This window comes from Tachypleus tridentatus, chromosome 6 (genome assembly GCF_004210375.1).
Source record: "Tachypleus tridentatus isolate NWPU-2018 chromosome 6, ASM421037v1, whole genome shotgun sequence".
In the NCBI taxonomy this organism is placed as follows: Eukaryota; Metazoa; Arthropoda; class Merostomata; order Xiphosura; family Limulidae; genus Tachypleus; species Tachypleus tridentatus.
Window position 1 is genome coordinate 98,717,612 of NC_134830.1, and position 21,560 is coordinate 98,739,171.

The window sequence follows — 21,560 nt, forward strand, 5'->3', positions numbered from 1 at the left end:
GCCATAAAACTATGCTCACCAGATAAAACTAACGATGAATTAGACAAAATAAAACAATACTTCATCAACATCAATAAGTTTCCTCCACAAACCGTAGAAAACATTATAAGCACACACCTACACAGAAAGCAAAATCAACCAACTAAAGTAAATACAGCTCACGAATCAAAAAACCACGAAACCATATACTGCTGTATACCATATATTCCTGACATCAGCAAACAAATAACCAACATTTGGCAAAATTAGTAACAAAATATGACATTCCAGTTAATACCAAATTTATTCAAAACCCGCACAAAACTGAGGTCTATACTATGTAAAACTACACTGACAAACACCACACCAACATTATTTATAAAATACAATGTGATAACTGCCACGACTTCTATATTGAGAAACAAGTAGAAAATGGAAACCAGATTCAAAGAACATAAAAGTCACCTTCACACGTTTTCAACACTGCAAGTCAAATAAACACAACATAACCATAGAAAACACTCAAATACTAAATAAAGAAACAAACATAAACAAACGCAAAATTAAAGAAGCCTTACTTATACAACAACTTAAACCCAAAATAAACCAATATAAAGGAACACCTTTATACCTATATTAATATAATAAAATAAATAAAATTATATATTCAAACATCTAATACCGCCCTCTACATTTCGACACACAGTTACACAACCCCTTTCAAACATGTGGCCAGCTTGTGGTCAGTTACCTCTTTCTTTGTGAACCTGACGATGACCGAAGAAGGTCGAAACGTTGTTCGCTCTTCTATGTAAAATATTTTCTCAACCCAAACGAGCCGTTTTTGCATATAAATTTCTCAACAAGTGGGTTTCTCGACATCACTGATTATATTATTATTGCTTATTTTATCTAAACCAACCTAAAGAGATTTCTGTTTTTACGTTTTAGTTACTTTTATAATAATAACTATGGAATAAATTTGAAAAATAAAGTACTTTTTCAAGCATTACTTTTTCTTGCTGTTAATTGTTAGTTCCAGTCAACCCTACTTTCTTATATTACTAGTAGTAGTGCATTAATTTTTTTTTTATTTCAATGAATAATGCATCAAAGAAAGTAGATTAATAACATGCAAAAAAGAGACAATTTACTCTACCAGTCTTAATGTTTTGGCTTTTTAACTACATGACAAGAACTGTTACAAATTCATCCAAAGTCGCCATCTTAATTCCTGTGGGAACTAAATTTGTATTGTAAGTGATATTGATGCTTATTTATTCAGAACACAATGTAATACAATACATCATTTAATAGATTAAAATCTTGACTTCTTATTGGTTTTAGGTAACATATAATTAAATATGAGAAAGAACTATTAACAAATGCTGAAAGAGAGGATATGAAAGGTGGGTGTGGCAGGAGGCATCTGATTTTCTCTTATTGCTCTGCAACCAAACAGAATTGAAGGCTATAAAAATTATGGTTTGTATGAGCAATGATGATTTTATAGTGAATTATTTTTGTTTAATTATGTAGTTTCTTGGAAGTTTATGGATAAAACAGAGGTGAGAAAATGCCTAGAAAAAAATATCACATTAGAGTATATTCAGAACTTAAAACTTGTATACTATAAAAATATGGATTATTAGCTAAGTTGTTATGCTGTGCTAATTGATATAGCATTAACCAAAAAGTAGTTTAATAAATTTTTTAACATGTGACACTAAAACCTTGTGTCATGCACAGTAAAATATATCCATGGCAAGAGTTAAACATTATATTTGTAAAATATTGTTATAGTTTTCATAATTATTTTTATAGGGTTATGAAATAACATTACTTTACTCTTGTACTTTTGATATGCAGTGTAATAAGTGTCTTATTACTTTGTTACAGGACAGTCCTTTAAAGGCAGTGCAGATGTTGTGGGTTAACTTGATTATGGATACTTTAGCTTCTCTTGCACTGTCAACTGAGCTCCCTACCCCTGATCTTCTTCTGAGAAAACCTTATGGAAGAACTAAACCTCTCATTTCTCGAACAATGATGAAAAATATTTTAGGACATGCTGTTTATCAATTAATAGTAATTTTTACTCTGCTTTTTGCTGGTAAGCTAGTTACTTTAAAATTTAGCTAAATTTGAAAATATTAATTACTACTTAATTTTTGTATAGGCTTTAAAATAGTTTCACAGTAGGTAAAGTTTGACATTTTCTTGTTAAAAGGTTTATATATATATATGATCAAGTGAGATTTTATAATTTTCCCATCAGAAACTGGAAGTTTATCATATTCTGTCCATATATTGTCATATACAGATGGAAGAGAAGTTGGTTGTTGTTACCAATGTCTATGCTTTTAGGTACCTGTACAGAATGAAAAAAAGCAGGATTATTATTGGTTACTCATCGTTTTGCTGCTATACTTAGGGAGAATAGAATTGAAAATTGGATAAAACCAATAATGTTATTATTATAGGTATCTCCAGATGTTTGACTGACATCAGTTTGTTATTTATCATATTCTTTCACTTCTTCATCTTCAAATTTGGTAACTTTCATGCAGTTGCCAGTTGTCATGCCAACATTAAATTTTGTAGAGAAATTCTGTTTGGTACTCCTCAAGTATTTTTGGATTTACTAGTGTTATATTCTCTTACACAGTGATCAACTACTTAATAATTGAGCCTACGTGTTCATCCACACAGCCAGAACAAGTGAATCTGTAGGTTACAAACAAACGTACATGGTGTGACATTCTGAAAATGAAATTTCTCAACATATTTAAAACACATTGTGGTTAGAAATAAACTTTGGGCAAGCTGAAATTGATACTTTTAATCACAAGCTGTTATATTTTTAGTAAAATATCTTTGTGAATTTGCAAGTGACAAATTTACTGTTAAAAATAGTTTTGAGCTTTTTCGTATTCCTTAAAAATCTGAAGTAAAATGATCATACAGCCAGTTTTGGCACAAATCTCTCTTAACTAACAGTTTCTAAGCTGACATCTCCTATACTTAAAAAATTACATTTTACATATAATTGATTCATTTACAATCCAACTGAGGGGATTAGTATGGTAAATACAAACAAATATACATAGTGTAACATCTATAAAATTAATTTTCTGTATTTATTTAAAACTTGTGATTCACATTATGGGTATATATTTTTCCAATGAGTTGGAGTTAGTTATTTTTAAACTATTGTAGGTATTTTTCTTATGTTTGGTAGCATCACTACTTTTGTTTTTTAAGGTATATCAGATGTTAGGGACTGTTCATTCCTTCACTGATAGTAGCAGTTACTGTTCAATCATTTGAATTTCAATACCTTTTTATACTAGTGCCTGTGTTCTTTGTGTAGCAAAGAATATATCCTGAGATACCAAAATAATGGCAAACTAGATTTGTGTGTAAATACAACTGTATACTCCATATATAAGTGTTTACTGTTTAAATGTTTATTTGTGTGTAAATACAACTGTATACTTTATATATGAGTGTTTACTGTTTAAATGTTTAACAGAATCATTAAATAACTTTATGATCTGAAAATAGGTAATGATATGAAGTGATTTAAACCAACAGAATATTTTTCCACCCATCTTTTTAAAATAATAGCTCAAGAATAGATTACCCTTAGCAGTTACAGACTTTGGCCACATACCAATCTCCTCAGCCTAATTGCAAATGAACCTGTGAACTTGCTTGAGACGGGCACTATCAATTTGGCTCACCACATTTACTTTTAATATCTGTTTAAAGTCTTTATAGAGTTATGTTTCTAACATTCAATTTAGTATGTATATCTTCATAAAATTTGGCAGTCTTTCAATTAACATTATAAGTCTTTCACATACACAAAATCACATTTTTAGTAAAGTATGTATAATAAACTAAAAAGATTTGTTCATGAGTATTTTGAGTATTTGTTCTAAACAGTGTGTGTGCAAAGTGATTTTCATGTTAAGATTAAAAGTACTTTTATTAATTTCAGATTTGTTTTGTGTAATTCCTAAAAATCTCTTAAATACACTTCAAACATTTGTTTTCAGTTAAATTTATATATTGTTTGTTATTTTTCCACCTTATCCCTATATTGGATCGGTCAATTTGTCCAACCTCATAACCACAAAAACAAAATTAAAATAAATCTAGATTATCCTCTCTTTTTTTTCTTTTTTTTTACTTGTAACAGTATACAACTGTTTATAATTAAATTTTATTTTTTCTTTGGATGATGTCTAACTACTATCCATGCCATAATAAGTTGTAAATCACTCAGGAGCGTGCAGCTCATGTTACACTGTTGAATTACGTTACCCATGTTCTGCTCGTTTGCTTGATTCATTCCCTGGGAAACATTTTTATTACATTAGATTAAGTAAAATAAATAATAATAATCTTAACTACCCTAAAAAGATTCCTATTTTAACATTTGAGTTACTTTTATAAGAATAAATAAAGAATAAACACTAAGAAATAAAGTACTTACCTAATCTCCTCTTCTTTCTTTTTTTTCTTTTTGCTATTCATAGTCAGGAACATTTAAACCTGCTTTTTTTATACTAATGGTGATAGTGCACTAAGTAATATTTATTTTATTAAATAATGCACCAAAAACATACAAAAACTAGATAATCTTTCCTACCTCTCACAATATTTCTTTCTCAGTATGGGACATGAGGCATTACAAATTCATCCAAGCTAGTCATTAAGTTTCTTATTGAAGTGTTGCTTGTACTCTGAGTGGAATTAACTATTATCTGTTTAGAACACAATTTTATACAATTCATCATTTGATATATTAAACCTTGGCTTTCTATTTCTTGTAGGTAACGTAATTAAACATAAAAAAATAACTATTAACACATTGTGCAAGGAAAGATTTTGACAGGAAAGATCTGATTTTTTATTGATAGCTCTTTAACGAAACAAAACTGAAGGGTTTCAGATTTATGGTTTGTCTGAGCAATAGCAATTCTATAGCGAGTAATTTATGTTTAATTTCTTACTCTTTCAAGGGGCTGTGTAAAAAAAATTGACAAGATGCCTAGAGAAAATAAGTCACAAGTGTCATATTAGAGGAAATTCAGGATGTTTTAAGCTATTTCCTTGTAGAATTACATAATTAAAATTTATATAGTATTAAAATATGGATTATTAGCTAAGATTTTATCCTATACTAATTGGTATAACATAAAAAGTAGTTTAATAAAATTTTGAATGCAAGGCACTAGAACTTTGTGTCATGTAAAGTAAAGGATACCTGAGGCAATAAAACTATGCATAAAATGTAATTCTTTAACTATGTGAGATGTTATCTTAGAAGCACAAGCACAGATAATCCATGTAATATATCTGAAAGTAACAAAGAGAATTCAGAATATAAATCGGGAGTTTCCCTCAAAGGCTGTATGCTGATTATCATGTTATTTAACCCTTTCGGCACAGTTGGCGACCACAGTCGACTTAAAGGCTAGCGCGGCAGACAACCTTCCTTTATTCCTGCTATTCTTATGTATTGAATTTAATATATATAGTATTGGATACAATCACTAAATATTTCAGAGACCTTTGTTGAGTTATTGCTGAGATATCATGCTTTTAGTACTGATACTGTAATTAGTTGAAGTATCAAACATATATATTCAGCTCCATGCCAAACATCAAAAGTGTTATTCAGTGCCAAAAGGGTTAAGATGCTGCAAAGAATAAGAAAAAGCTCAAAACTGTTTCTAACAGTAAATTTTGTACTTGTGAATTCACAAAGACATTTTACCAAAATCTATACAACTTGTCATTATATGTGTCAGTTTTATCTTGATCAAAGTTTATATATATTGCAGACATACAAACAAGGAAGAAATTTATCATTGTTTATCTTATTTTATTTTTATAATATAGCATATGTAAAAAAGAAAAAAAGGCTTGTTATTTAGTAATTCAAGTTCTTGCAGTACATTGGATACATGGAAAGTACATATTATTAAGCTTATTCACATGTAAAGGTTTATCCTTGTACAAAGACTGAATGTTTCAGTATTTCCAATAGAGAAAAATTATCTAGTGTTAACCCTTGAATTATTGGTGGACATGTATGTTGTACTTATACAAAATTATTAATTTTATCTTGTTGTTTTAAATTTTTATGAGAGATTTAACATGAAATTGCTTAAGATGTGAAAGATACTGGAGTAAAAAATACAAAAATAAGTTGGTAGTTTGAAAGTTAAGTAAAAATAAAAGCTAGCGAAGAAAAAAGTCTAGTTCAGGTATTTCAACATCAGAACATCTTAAGAAAAAAATGTTTAGGTGGCCAAGTGAAAGAAGTAAAATGTTGTATTTCATTTGTAAACATGTTCAAGTATTTAGAATATTTGAAAAATACTGAAATTGGAAGAGAAAATGGAACAAAGCTTGTTGGAAATTAGTGCAAGGGTGTTTATGAGGAGACATGATGCCAAAATATTTAAGCAGAAGTGTGTAAGTGATAAAGTGAAAGATAGTAATAAATCTGCAAGGTCTAATTATGTTATTCTGCTGCATAAATGGGAAATATTTCAAATATTGATGGCATTATGAGAAAGTACAGTGTCATAAATCATGATTTTTCATACAATGCAATGAAGTTGATGTTTAATTGACCTCATTTTTCAGTTTTACAAGGATTGTAATGTACTTCTCTTCTGAATAAGATTTGTTTGAAGGATGAAAGAAAGATCCATGATATAGGCGTTCTGTATTAAAAAGACCAAACACCTGGTACTAGTTTAAATTATGGGGAAACAGAAGAAGAATAACCTTTGAAAGATGATTCAGGCTGATTTTTTAATGAGACCTAAAGAAAAGTTATATTAATATCCCAAAACATAATTACCAATAAACTTTGTTATTCAGAGACGTCACATTACATTATGTATATATATATGTATAAATTTTATAATGATATAACAACAACTGAGATTATGTAGCATTTGTATCAAATTACAATATTTTACTGCTAATGTTGAAATATTTATGCAATAGTTAAGAAATGGATTTGATAAACTAATAAAACTATAATACATAAATATCAGGATCTAGGAAATTAAATGTATTATGCTTGAAATTTGTGAAAAAAATTTTTTTTATGAAAAGAACTGTTCACACCATTCATGTGTTAACACCATTAACACACATGAATACAAGAACTCATATGAAAGGTATAAAATATTTAAAAAATTAGTACATCAAACTTTAGGAGTAAAATTTGTGCTTCTTTTCTTCTGAAAGTGGCCACCAGTGTTTTTTTTTGTGTGTGTGAGGTTTTATGAACAAACAGTGTATCCCCACTATTATGTCAGTCATACTTCTGCAGTTACCTCTAAAAATCATGGCACATTTATACTCCTGTGATCTGGTGATTTTGTTTGTTGTTCAGCATTTTCATATAAGGTTTGTTTTGTCTTATAAATTTGTTTATTTCATCATAGACTTTTATCTTTCTGTTTGTAATGCAGTCTATCCTTTTTTGTGTAAATATTAACTAATTTCTACATACAGACAATTTGTTTTTATTGATATAACAGAAAATTGAGCAACTCCTAATAATCATATTTAATATCTTTGTACCTGTTAATTATTTAAACTAATAGTCATACAATTATATGTTTAGTCTGTTTTTTGGCCCATATCATATTTTGATGATGAAAGCAGTCATTATGTAAGAAAATTGTAAGAGACAGCAGTTATTATGAAACTTTTATGTATTGATATTTTTATTTGTAATGCTTCATTAATATAGCTATTGTTGACATTGAACAAGTGGTTAAATATGATTTTCTTTGATTATAGAAAAGTAAAAACTACTGTGCTATACAAGTAAGTAGCATCATTTATGCTAGGATATTTACATTAGGTTTAACTTTACTACAACTAATTAGAGAATACTCATGCTGATATAATTATAATTTGTTTTATGAAATATTTCTTAATACAAGTTTTTCACTGTACTTATTTCTTTACCTAGGACATTATTACTTTGACATTGATTCAGGCATGTATGCCCCACTTCACTCGCCTCCTTCTCAACACTTCACCATCATTTTTAACACTTTTGTAATGATGACTCTTTTTAATGAACTCAATGCCAGAAAAATCCATGGAGAGCGAAACATATTTGAAGGGCTTCTGACAAATCCAATATTCTATTCAATCTTGTTAATAACATTTGGAGCACAGGTAAGCAGAAAATTACGATACCTTCATATACTTAAATAAAAACATTAATATTTGTATAAATTTACACTAGAAAATGAGGTTACTAGACTGTCCTTGAAATTTGAAAAATTTGAACTTTTTTATATATGGAGGCTTATACTGGCTTGGCCATGGAAAATTGCTTGAGCTTTTTTTACTAAATGTAAAGGCCTATGTGTGGTGTTAGTTACACAGCTGTTATACCCCAAATCAAGTCATATTTAAGTTATTAGTTGTTATGTGCACATTCTTTGTATTAATGTATCAACTTGAATGTGTATTTAATTATGTAAGTGTAATAATTATTATGGGATTTCTTTATAATAACAGAGTTTTAAAATTATTGGTGATAAAATTCCATTCATTAAAAACTTAAAAAAATGATTTACAAAAATGTATTAGGGTACATAAAATGAGTTTTTTACTATTTGCATTATCTTAAACATACTTTGCAAACTTTCTCACAAGAACATTTTTTTAACAATAAAAACAACTAAATATTGGTCTTTTATTAATACATTTGTAATCTTTTAATAATTTTGAAAATGTGCCACATAAAAAATTTGGTAATGCTTTGTAGTTATCTATTCATAAATCACATATATATGTATTGTCTCTAACTTAGAAGACTTAAACTGCAGAAGAGAATGTTAGTTATATGTAATTTCTCACTTATTTATAAAATCCAGGAACTATAAACAATTGCTTCATTATTGTTTTACAGAGCATTATATTAGAATGATTTTGGATCCTTTACAATATCTGTTCATTTTCTTTTTAACAACAGTATATCATGACAATAACCATAAAGTGTATTTTAAGTTGCAATGAATTCTGCAATAAGGCTTTCATATCCAAAGTACACACACTACCCTTCTTTCTGCTAACTTTCCACAAGCCATCTAGTGTATGAAGGCAACAGTTTTTGAAGCACTCATTTTATCAGTCACATTGCATGGAAATTTGTTTAGTATATTAGTTTGTATGTCTTTGTATGGAAGAGTATCAATACAATTTATTCTATAACTGATAGAAGTACACAATAGTTGAGTGGATGTATCATGCTTGCAACTTGTCTCACTTTCAGATTTAGGAGTTGCTTTTCCTAATGATCCAGGATATTCTGGAGAAGAATTGGACGATCTTTTTTGAGCTCTTTTGTTTTTCTAGGTCTGCTTCTCACCTCTTGCCTCATTTCTTCAGTTAGTCAGTCAGGATTGTGCAGTTTTGGAGCCTTCCCCTGTTGCCTTTGAATCTACTCCTTCCTTGATGGTGGAAAGGTCTGAGAGTGACTGTTCAGTTTTTCCTCCTTTGTCTGATATTGCTGTTCATGCTGGGAGGTTTACCACCCGATCACGTGACGGAATAACTGTGTCTTTTTTTTTTTCCCCACAATTGTCTGAAAAATGTGCTTTGGCTTACCACCTTCAAGAGGATGGGTATTTAGATTCCCAAAAGACTTAATCCTCTTTTTCCATATGTGGGATTCCATACTGGATTCTGTGATTACTTTGACCAACTTACAATTTTCTCTTCATTTTGTGACCCTACACATTATTCTGAGATATTTATCCTCCCTCCCAGTTTTGTTGAAAGCCTCTCAGTGTTCCCATTGTCAATTTGGTGATGAATTGGGTCCTTTGCTTAAATAAGATTGGTAAGATTGTCAGCTTTTTATTTTTCTTTGGTTTCCTAACGTGTATGTTATTGGAATATATTGGGTAGAGATGCCTTGTTGGAGGGAGTTCATCTACTTACTTCTGCCCTCTGTGAATTTTATGAGGCACTTTTTGTTCCTTAATGTTTGCAGGTATTCCAGAGATGTTGGAATTGCAGATTGATGTAGTCCATTTGGATTTTTTCTTGTTATTGTTGACCTCTAGACTTTCTTTAGCTCCTGCTGGAAGTTATGATGTAGTTGTTTGTTTTGTGTTCCAACCTGCGTCTTCATCTCCTTGATCTTTCGGGATCTGGAATATATTCTGTCCTTAGAAGCTCCTCTGCTTGAGCATACCATGTCAGTGCCATTGGTTACTACCCTATGCCAATGGCATCTGTGGAATTAAGGTTACAACATTTTCTGGTCTTCCTTCACCACAGATCCATGTATACTTTAGGTTCTGAAGTCAGGGTTGGTCATTCAGTTCACATCTCCACCCCCATTATTTTCCCAACCTTTAGTATTTTCACCCTAACAGATCTGCAGTGTGTGTATCTTTGTTACAAGGCTGTTGAGAGTTGTTGATCAAGGGGTGGTAAAGAAAGTTGATACTGTTCTTCTGAGATTTTATTTTTGTTAATTTGTTGTGTCCAAGAAGACTGGAGATTGGCATCTAGTCATAGATCTTTTTTATCTTGACTAATTCTTAGATCCATTTAGTCCTTTTTCAGTCTATGGTGGAATTTCAGTGTGATCAATCCATATTTACACATTCTTATAGAGAAGCCATCCCACTGCAATTTATGTTTTGTGCACAAGGGTTAGGTTCTGTTGTTCAGGGCTCTGCAATTTGGACTAGCTAGCATCTGCTCCATAAATCGTATGAGTCGTATGAGTTTTTGTCTTCAGATTTATCCTTTGGGCTTGTACGCATAACATTACATGGATGACTGGTTCCTTCTGACACCTTCTCATTAGTTAGTGGAACAACACACCCAGATTCTCCTTTCAAAAGCTACCAATGCTGGCTTTTTAATCAGAGCCAAGAAATCCATTCTCTAGCTGACTCAATAATGGTGCATCTGGGTGTCTTCTTTTCCAATACATGTTTATGTTGGATCAGGTGACTCTCATCCAGCTCCAAACTGTAACGGACAGTAGTGCTTTTACAACTCCTTCTCTAGATTAGAGATGTGGGCATCTCTCCACTCTTTCAGATGAGTATACATGTGGTCCCTTCAGTGGCTGCTGTACAACCATTGGATCTTGAATTACAATCCACTGGATCATCCAGTCTCCTTATGTAGGAACAACATCTTAGATCTCAAGGGGCAGTTATATTGGAACTACACTACCATCAGTGATCCTATACTGCCCCCTTTTCCTGAGATTCATCTCTTCACAGATGCCTTACTTCAGTGGTGAGTATATATATCAAGGATCAGGAATTTCAGGATCCATGGATAGATGACAAACCTTCCTTCCACATCAATATTTTAGAATTTTTTTTAATGTCCAATGGTCAATTGCTCTTGGTTTAACTCCATTAAATGGGAAGATCTAATGATTTACTCCAACATTCCATGGTGTTATCTTACATTTCCAACTGAGATATTAAGGTTGTATTATATGCTTTGTCTCGACATCTAATCAAGCTTTTGACCTTGTATACAATGTTTCACTTTTGTCTTAAAGTGTATGTTTTGTTGCTTGTGCCATGTAGACGTCATGGGTTAGAGTTGTTTCCTTTACATGTGCAAAGGACTCTTTATCATTTCATTTATGTCCCACTGTGCCTTGCTAGGTCCTTTTTTTTTTCCTTAAGACTGGCAACCAGAATAAGGGATAAATCCTTCTCACCAATTCATTTGCCAGCTGTTTCTCACCTATAAGGCTGATCAGCTCCTGTTTATTAGTTATATTATATCATGTCATGTCAGAGTCTTGAGTCATATGGGTAACACTAACTCCTTTCAAGATGCTAGAAATTGACTCAGTTCATTTGGATCCTTCAGTTTCCTGGGATTTATAATTACCTTAATAAGTGGCTTTTCAAATTAATCCGTGTTGCATATTCTGGACTTTCATTACAGGTGAGGAATCTTCTGTGAGTCACATCTCATCAGATTTGTCACATTTCTGTGTCATTACCAGCCTGAATTATTTACCTGATCAAGGATATTGTGTGGGCTGGTATATGGACTTCTACCAGTACTACTGTTCTTTCACATCAGTTACATGATTTGGCAGTTTCTTTTTTGAGGATGTTTGCCAGCTTCCTGTAGCAAGTTGTACCACATTTGCTGGATAAAAAGAAGGGGTATTTTTTCTCCTTCTTCTATATGTTTACTTTCCAGGATCCCTTACTTTTTCCTCTGGATCTCACTCTGTGGTGAGTATTGCCCAGACAGATGTGGTTTCACTATACTTCCAGCTGCAACAGGCTTTACTAGAAATGAGGTGTTCCATAAGACTATCTAGGAGCTTACCAGGTGATATTAATATATCATGCTGAACTGCCACTCATGAACTGTCATGAATAAACCTAAAGGAGATTCTCCCCTCGCTGCTCATCATTGGGTTGAATAAATCATGGTCAGCTTGTTTATAAAAATTTAGGGAACTTGGTTCACCTATTCCACTCTTTCCAGAGCAGTGTTTTTCAGGACTCCCTAGCATGTATTATCCTCCAAATTTTATTAGTGGAGCTTAGGGAGTCCACCTCACCACATCCAGTTTCCAGTTACTGAAGTGGTGGACAGAGGCCTTTTCTCCAAAGTGTTCAAGTGAATTACTGCACTCTTTTAGAGAAGAGGATATATCTTGAGACCCTCCAAGCTGGGTCCCTGGTAGTTTTTCCCAGATGTTAGTAGAAGTGGCACCATTCTATGTGGGAGAATACTTATAATTTTGGTTCATGTTTGATGCTTGGCTGTCCAGTTGGAGTGTGCATGGCTTTCTTTTTTTATCAATATTAGTCCAGTGCATTGTCTATGGAAAAAGGTCCTCTGTCTTCTTGTAATTCTGAATGTGGAGTGGTCCTATTCTGGGTTCTTGATTGAGCACAGTTGTTCCATGTCTTCCCCATAATTCCAAGGTGAAGTGAAAAGCTTCTTGTTCACTCAACGTTGAAAGACTTAGCTCAGTTACAGCTCAGGAGAAGAAAAAAATTAACACTGAGCAGAATTATAAACAGTGGTCAACTGAACATCTAGTTATTAGCAATAATGATTTGTTACAATGAAAAAAAAAGTGACTTAAAAGAATAGTTTTGATATTTTATCTGCAGTTACTTGTGATGGAAGAATGCAATATGAGTAAAAGAATGAAAAATGTTATATATATTTAAATTTAGGATTTCTAGCAATTTTTACTGAAAGCATACACAGGATAGCTGAGCATGGCATTAATGAATGAATTAATTTCTTACTTTCTGGCTTATTGATACCAATTCAGTCATAAAACTGATCATATTTTCATCCTTAATAGTTAAAATTGTTTTACACAAAGAGCTTCATTAGATATTTGAAATACATGGCATTATATCTGTCAAGGTGTTAGGGTTGGTGGGTAATGCAATATTTTGAATACATTACATTAATGGTTAAATTCAATATATTAGTAAGTAGGACTTGCTTTACGTTTAACATTGGACATTATATATTATCAAATATGAAATTTGTGATATACCAAGAGTAGACTTATGATGTATATTTAAATTGTACTACCATGATTTGTTACAACCATGGCTGGATAGAATTAGAAACCATAAGTGGAGTGACAGACACTTTATTTAGCAATACTCTGGAAAAACTATACACGTAATAATTGAATTGGTTTGCCTTAATATATAAATGCAAAATTAGCTGGTAATCTCACAGAACCAGTATTCTCATATCTACCACAAAAGGGTGGTCAAAATAAACCCTAACAGTAAATCTTTTTTAACATTTATTGAAATTTATTGATTTATGTTTTTCACTGTTTAAATACTTATTTCATGATGATTGAAAAGCAGATCATTGCAACAATATTGGAAAATAATTCAAAGTTATTTTTATTGTATCCATAATGCAAAATTAATTCACATGGTATTTTTATAACCTGTAAATAAAAGTAATGAGTTTGGTTTTCATACAGTTTTTTTAATTTAAACCTACCATATTGTTGCTTGCAGTTGTGATGGCATCCAAAACTGATGAGCTGAAGACATAATAGAGGTGTATTAGTTTTTATCATTTGGGTGTTGATTAACAGTTTTTTTTTGGTTTTTTTAGAAGATTTAGGACAAAGTTTCAAAACATAAAATACTGATAGAAGAAAGCTATACTGCATAATACATATTTAAGCAGATAATATTGTTGTATAACTTGTAATACCATACAAAATAACTAGAGCATTGAGTAAACATGTATGATTTTTTAGTGCATGTATGTAATTACTGGATTTAGTTTATATAAAATCTTAATCTGTGATTTGTCTCTCTTAATGTATTTTAGCTGAATTGCTGCTTTTTGTTTGGCTGTTAATTGTAACCTAATAGTTCAGCATTTATTAGAACTGTTGAAGAAAAAATATGTGTGCAGACCTTTTGGCTGGTTGTTGCTTTTTTTTATTAGAAGGCTTTTTCATGATGAAGAATTAGAGTATTAGCAGTATAATTGAACATGTACATAAATTTCGTAGAATTAATTCAGTTCTGCTACTGTATATTGATTAAGTTATAGTCATTATAAATGATATTGCTTTTACTTTTTTGATTGTCTTTAAGAAACTTGTTTTATTTTATTTTTCAGATTATAATTGTGCAGTTTGGTGGTTATGCTTTCTCCACCTCTGGTCTTACCTTAGATCAGTGGCTTTGGTGCATATTTTTTGGCTGTGGGTCTTTGTTATGGGGACAACTAATTACAACAATCCCCACCAAAAAGATTCCTAAAACTTTCACATGGGGCTCAGGAACACCAGATGAGCATGATCATGCCATATTTCATGGAGAAGAAACTAGCAGGGATTCCATTTCCCATGAAGTCAAAAGAACAGGACAGATTCTCTGGATTCGTGGCCTTACTCGACTACAGACACAGGTAAGTGTTTTTTAAACACTGTAGACTGATGTTTATTAGTGTTTCTATTATTTACTTCCTTGGTTCTTTGATTTAAAAAATAGAGATTTTTTTATAAGAATCCTGTAGTAAAAAATATAACAATGTAATTTTATAATGTAGTTTTTGTTTTGAATATAGTTGTACAAAAACCAGCTATGATTAATAAAAGAAAACAAAAAATATTCAGTATGTTGCAGCCTTCTTATTACCATTTCAACTAAAATAATTAACTCTTCTTAATTATATCAATACTCAGAATTTTTTTTTTCATAAATTTATGAGTATTTACTTTGTTCCATTCAGAATAGTACATTTAACTGGTATTCTTAAAGATAGCTAACTTGGAATGTTAATTAGCTGTTTTTTATGCAGCAGCATTATGTTAAGGTTAGTACCTCTTTTCTTTGCATTAGTGTTTTGAGAACAAACAACCCAAATGTTTGACCTTTTGTTTGTTGAGACTAACATACTTCCTGATTTATATTATTACTACATAGCTGTAGTATTATTTTTTGGTTTAATGCCCTGATTGTAGGTTTAGCTGCCTAATTTGTGAAGCTTTAGTTGTTGTGAAGTTAGTATCTATGTCTGACTTGGTGTCTGAAATAGAAGAGAGTATTCGTTTGCAAATTACATGTGATTATCTTGTCTTCTGTTGCCCAGTTGAAAGTAGCGTTGCATTAAGGTCATCACTAACATCTTGTGAAGTCTTAGTAGTGGTGAAGTTGGTATTTGTGTCTAACTTGGTGTATGAAACAGAAAATAGTGCTAGCGTGCAGATTAAACCTGATCATCTTGCTTTCATTTGCCAGTATGAAGACATTGTTGTATTAGATCCTATAATTATTGTCATCAATAGCAAATTACCCTTTCTTTCAAATGTGTGTGGTTGTGCACAAGTTGATTTCCAGTTATGTAGAATAACAAAATTACTCTTTCTTCCTCGTGTTCCTAGTTGCAGATGTTCACCCATCCATTTTTCAGAGAACTAACAAATTCACTCTTCGAAATATAATGTGTTTTATTTTTTTAATGAAAATTTATGATAGCATCTTAACATTATGTGTATAAAAACATAGACATTAGGGTGCGTCAAAAAACAAAAAAGTTGTGACACTCAGTCGCTCGCTTATAATTTGATTCCATTCAATGAAAAAATATGCTAGCGTAAAAATCAATCCAATACATTAATATTTAGGGGGGTTGCGCAATGCGCACAAAATAACAACGTGCTTCCAGAACCAAACGAAAAGTTGGCATTAGTGAAAGGCTAGCTTCGGCTTTAGACAGAACCCAGATCAGCGACCGAAAAGCCGCACAAATTTTGCTTCCTTTTGCAGCTCATATTGGACATAATATCGAGGATCTTGCCATTAGCCCCAGTTCCATAAGGAGGAAACGAATTACTAACCGTACTCTTCTAGCAGCTGAATTGAAGGAAAGTTTTTCTCCAAACGTTCCTTTTACATTACATTGGGATGGTAAGCTGATGCCTGACTTGGTTGGCAGAAAGAAGACCAAACATTTGGCAATTTTAGTTTCAGGTGAAGGTGTAGAGAAGATTCTTTCAGTGCCCAAGACTGATAGTGGGGATGCAAATTCAGTAGCTTCTAAGATCGGATCAGTTTTAGAAGAATGGAATGTAAAAGACAGAATTAAATCGCTTTGCTTTGACACCACGGTGACCAATATCTGGCATCTGTCTGAGGATTGAAATGTTACTTGAACGTTAGCTCTTGCACCTTGCCTGTAGACATCACATTTTGGAGATTCTTCTGAGCGCTGTATTTTCTACTCTCGTGATAGAGACATCAAAAAGTCCAGATATTACTTTGTTTTTAAATTTTAGAGATTGTTGGCCTAAAATTAATAAAACTAAGTACATAACAGCAGTAGCAGCAATGCCACTCCGAACACAGCCTTGGAAGGATGATATTATTCAATTTTGTCAGAATCTCCTTCAATCTCATCAACCACGGGACGATTATAAAGAGCTCTTGGAATTAGCTGTCATTTTTCTTGGATCTCTTCCACACGGACGTTCTTCAGTTTCTTTCCGTACTTCTGGTGCTGTACATCGTGCACGATGGATGGCTCGAGCAATATATTCTCTAAAAATTTGGATGTTCCAAGAGGAGTTTGGTAGACTGCAACCACAGCCTGCTTCATCTCGTGTTTCATTTGACGACATTTCTGCAGCAAACTTGGCGATTTGTGTGTCTTTATAACTAAACATTACTTGCTCTCATGGTTTACAGCTAAGGATGCTTCCGTGGCAGCTCGAAGGGACCTTACACTACTCAAGGAACTTGCATTGCATGAAAATCATATGATTAAGGAAGTTGGTACAAAGGCAGTGAATCGGCATTTATGGTATTTATCTGAGGTTGCAGTTGGGCTTGCGCTCTTTGATGACGGTGTAACGAATAGCGACAAACTCAAGATGGTCTCAAATATGAATACCGTGAAAGGATCTCCTAGGCCAACTCCATGTTTAACAGTTGATGCTGCAAGCAATGCTGTTTCCAGAAAACTTCCAGATGTTTTTACCTCAGCAACGAAGAAAATTTTCTACCATCTGGATATTAGTAGCGCATTTTTATCATTACCTCCGAAAGAGTGGAGCGCCTCCGAAGAGTACAAACAAGGAAAGGACAGAGTAAAGAAACTTTTTGTGACAAATGACGCAGCTGAAAGAGGAGTGGCTTTAATTCAACAGTTTACGGCAAAGGGCCGCACCAAGAACGAAGATCAATTTCAGTATATGATTCAGGTGGCAGAAGAACATCGGCGAACATAATGCGAATGGGACAGGCAAGATAAAACTTCAATGAAATAAATTTTTCTTTCAAGTTTTTATGTTTTTGCTAATTATATAATCAATAAATATTAAATAATTTAATTACCATTAACAATGTAATGTAGGGTAAATTTAAGGAAAATAGTGAACTTTGCGAGGGATGCGCGACCCCTAAATACTTCGCGATTGAAATGAAACTTTGTCTATGTTCTTTTCTCATGCAGTGGCACAACTGAGCAAAAAAATTGGGACATTTTAATTTTTATCCTTTATCTGCTGATGCACCCTAATAGACATACATGTTTGTTAAACAGATAGAAATAGGTAAAATGAATCTAGATATTTGTCCATGGCTTGTGTATAAATTCTCCTTTACGAACCAGGTAGTCTTTCTTGTGTCATGCTACTTGTGTTGAAGGCTCTGTAGGAAATATGCTACATTATAGAAAAAAAATGTAAGCTTATACTTGTTAGTGGAAACTTCTGACAACAAAGTTGATCAAAATTGACAAGGCAAAAGAGATTGCAACATCTAGGTATTTTTAGCAATATAAAATGGTGCAAATGATTTGTAACAATTTAACTTTCATACATTTATAAATTAGTTGTATTATAATTATAATTATTTTTCTTTGTTTTGAAACAGAAAAAGTTAATTTTGAAGTTTCATAGCATTACATCTTTGATGTGTATAAGGTGTTATTAGTTTAAAAATAGCAACTGGGTTTTGCATGGTTGTGTATGAGAATGAAACAATGACATCCTTGTGAGCAACATGTGTTTTTTAAACAATTTTGAACCATATATAAGCTCAATATTGGGTACTATTCATTGACTAATTGCTATTTTTTAACCCATTTTTGCAAGTTGTACACTGTGTACAGTTTACTTGTATTCAGCTGCCAGAGGCAAACCATACCATATATATATATATATATATACGGAGAATCAGCAGTCAATAAGTGAAGGAAACATCAAATTAATAAAATTACTAGAGTAGTTTAGGAATTTTTATCATTCAAATTAGTTAGAAAACAAATTTTAAAAAATTCAAACATTTATTTTGGACATTGTGGAATTGCTATAATTAAAACCTAAAGTACTGATAGCAAAAGAGTTGCATACTAGGTGTGATACAAGCATAAGAAAGTGGAACTTATCATGCAAATTCTGTAATTTTGTTTCACTTATAATCAAGATGTGTTTATTTTGTCATTATAAATATACACATACAAACTGATAATATAACAGTTATGTTAATTTTATTGAAGGTAAAGGAAACACAAATGATAGTAGCCCTTTAAATTAGAAAAATAGGCCAAAATGCTTTTAGGAAAGATAAATAAACTAGAGTAAAACTAAAATGTGTGAAAAGTAAAACACATTCTCATAAGATAGATAGTTGTGGAAATAGGAAATGATATTCTAGTTTATTGTAAATTTGCATTGACTGAGAAGTCATAACTGTTTCATATAAATATGAAGGAATGTCACTCTAAGGTGAAGAAAATGTATGTATTTGGCAAGAAAATTAATTCACAGTGTTCATTGAAAATATTTATATCAAAAGAACCATTGTTTATTTTATGATTTATAACTTCGTATTTAATGCTGTTTTCTTAGACAACTAATGATGAAAGTATGGATAAAAGTGTAAATTTTTAAGAGAACAGTTAACACCCTTATGGATACTGAGAACCTGCAATCCTTATATTTTTATAATTGGTTCTAAAATTATGAAATTCAGTGGATATTGAATAAATGAATAACTTAACTAATATGTTTTACCAGTGGCTATGTGTATTTACAATGCTAAAAACTTGTTTTAGTACTCATGAAAACACAGATAACCCATTGTGTAGCTTTATGCTAAATTTATTTCCATTATTTTAAAGGTCATGAATGCTTTGATTATGTCTAATTTAGTTTATGAATAAAATAAAAGTTTTATTTTCACACAGCAACTATTTAAAGTGTTGTTTTTATTTAACTGAACAAGTAATAAACCTGAATATGTATGTAGTTTGAAAAGTTTAAAAGTTGTAACTAGTGTTGCTTACATATAAATGTTAAATCTGGTAGACTCTGCACTTCCACTATTGTATAGGTCCTATACCGTGAACAAATCTTTCACTCAATTGGATCTTGTGCACCACAATTTATTTGCTTGTTCTGTTGTGTGACACTTTTTTGTTTTTAGTATATTTACCTTAAATTTATATTTGTATATGTTATGCATATATTATATTTATGTGATTGTATAGTGTACTAACAATCCATGTTAGAACTAAAACAAATGTTTTTGACTATTTGAACTTCAGATGGTTACTAATCTTCTATGCTCGACTTTCAATTTTTTATGTTGTTATTATTGATCTTATTTGCTATCAATGTTCATGTTTCATTTTACACTTTTGAGTACTACCTGTAAACTTAATTTTGTCATTAGCTTCCCATCCTACTAAGTTTTTCATTTATTCTTATTTATCTATCATATTGAACTTTGCTAGCTTTTTTTCATGCTTCATTTTAAAGTAAGTTTAAAGGAAACAACAGATAGTTTAGTATAAAATAAAAGCCAAATGAAGACCAAAATTATTTGAAATGCAAGGACTATGTGAGGGAAAAAAGGAAACAAATTTAAGTTCTAATACCTCAGTAGAACACTGATATCAAGTGAGGAGCACAAAATAGCTAGAAATCAAGATTCAACTACAACAAGAGATGACAGAATCTAAATAATAAGCTTCAGTTTAAACCAGAAGAAGTTTTGGATCTAATGTTAAAATTAAAAACCACAAAAGAAGGATGTGAAAAAAGTTAAAAGTGTAAGACAGTAATAAAAAATATTTTTTACTCAGAAGTAACTGTAACAAAGTGATTTTCAGTAATAAAAAAAAAGTTTAAAATCAGTAGTACATCTAGGAAACTAACAAAAACTCAACTTCATGGATAATATCCAAAATTGTTCTTAGTTATAACATATTTTGCAGTAAACTTTTTTTTTTCCAACTTAAACTTACTTCCTGTCTATTAAAACTGAGCCAAATGTGACACTATAATGTTTTTTTTTCATGAAGCTATATTAAAGTACTGGTGTTTCAGTTCTTTTCTGGAGAACAAAAAAAACTAAACAGAAAAAAAATCCTCATTGATTCTGAGGTTACACACCTTTTTAACACTCTTTTATTTTGTATATTTAAATAGTATTGACTTAAAGTTTCTCTTTCTACGTAATACATTTTATTGTGATTTCCAACTAAATTAGGCTTAATCCACTATTTTCGAAACTGGTGGTTTCATTGTAAGAATTCTTAGGTTGGAAATGCCATTTTAATCTTACCATTCTGCTTCTTTAATATCATCAGTTGGTTTAATTGACATTCATGCTTTACATTTGCTATCATGCAAAAGTTTGACTCTGTAGACCAGTTTTTCTTTTGTGCTTGAGTGCATCAAAAACCATATGTGTCTCATTTGTACGACACAGCCAATACAATGACATTGGGATGTTTTTATATTGTCTTTTAATATCTACGAATTTTTTCTTGTCAGGTGTCTTATATTGAAAATATAAAGAAACAAAATAGAGAACTGATTAAATATCAATGTTCATGTTTTTTGTTTTATTTAAAATTTAGTAAATAATGAAAATCAACATTTTACATTCACACAATTTAAAAAACAATTATTGAAATAATGAAGTAGAAAACTGCTGTAGCAAAATATGTAAAAACAATACAATACACAATTTTATTGTGAA

General features: G+C 31.3%; 1 protein-coding gene across 16 annotated transcripts in view; it reads left to right on the top strand.

The window, feature by feature from the left end:
- The window catches only part of LOC143253153 (plasma membrane calcium-transporting ATPase 2-like), a 212,120-nt gene that overhangs the window by 156,614 nt on the left and 33,946 nt on the right, over nt 1-21,560 (top strand). For 15 of the 16 annotated variants that reach the window (XM_076506512.1, XM_076506513.1, XM_076506498.1 and 12 more), the window contains 3 exons: nt 1,879-2,092; nt 8,000-8,211; nt 14,686-14,976. In XM_076506512.1, the coding sequence (XP_076362627.1) occupies nt 1,879-2,092; nt 8,000-8,211; nt 14,686-14,976 (717 nt within the window). Of the gene's footprint in view, nt 1-1,878; nt 2,093-7,999; nt 8,212-14,066; nt 14,636-14,685; nt 14,977-21,560 lie in introns of those variants that run through there. The other variant, XM_076506514.1, reaches the window with a different exon arrangement.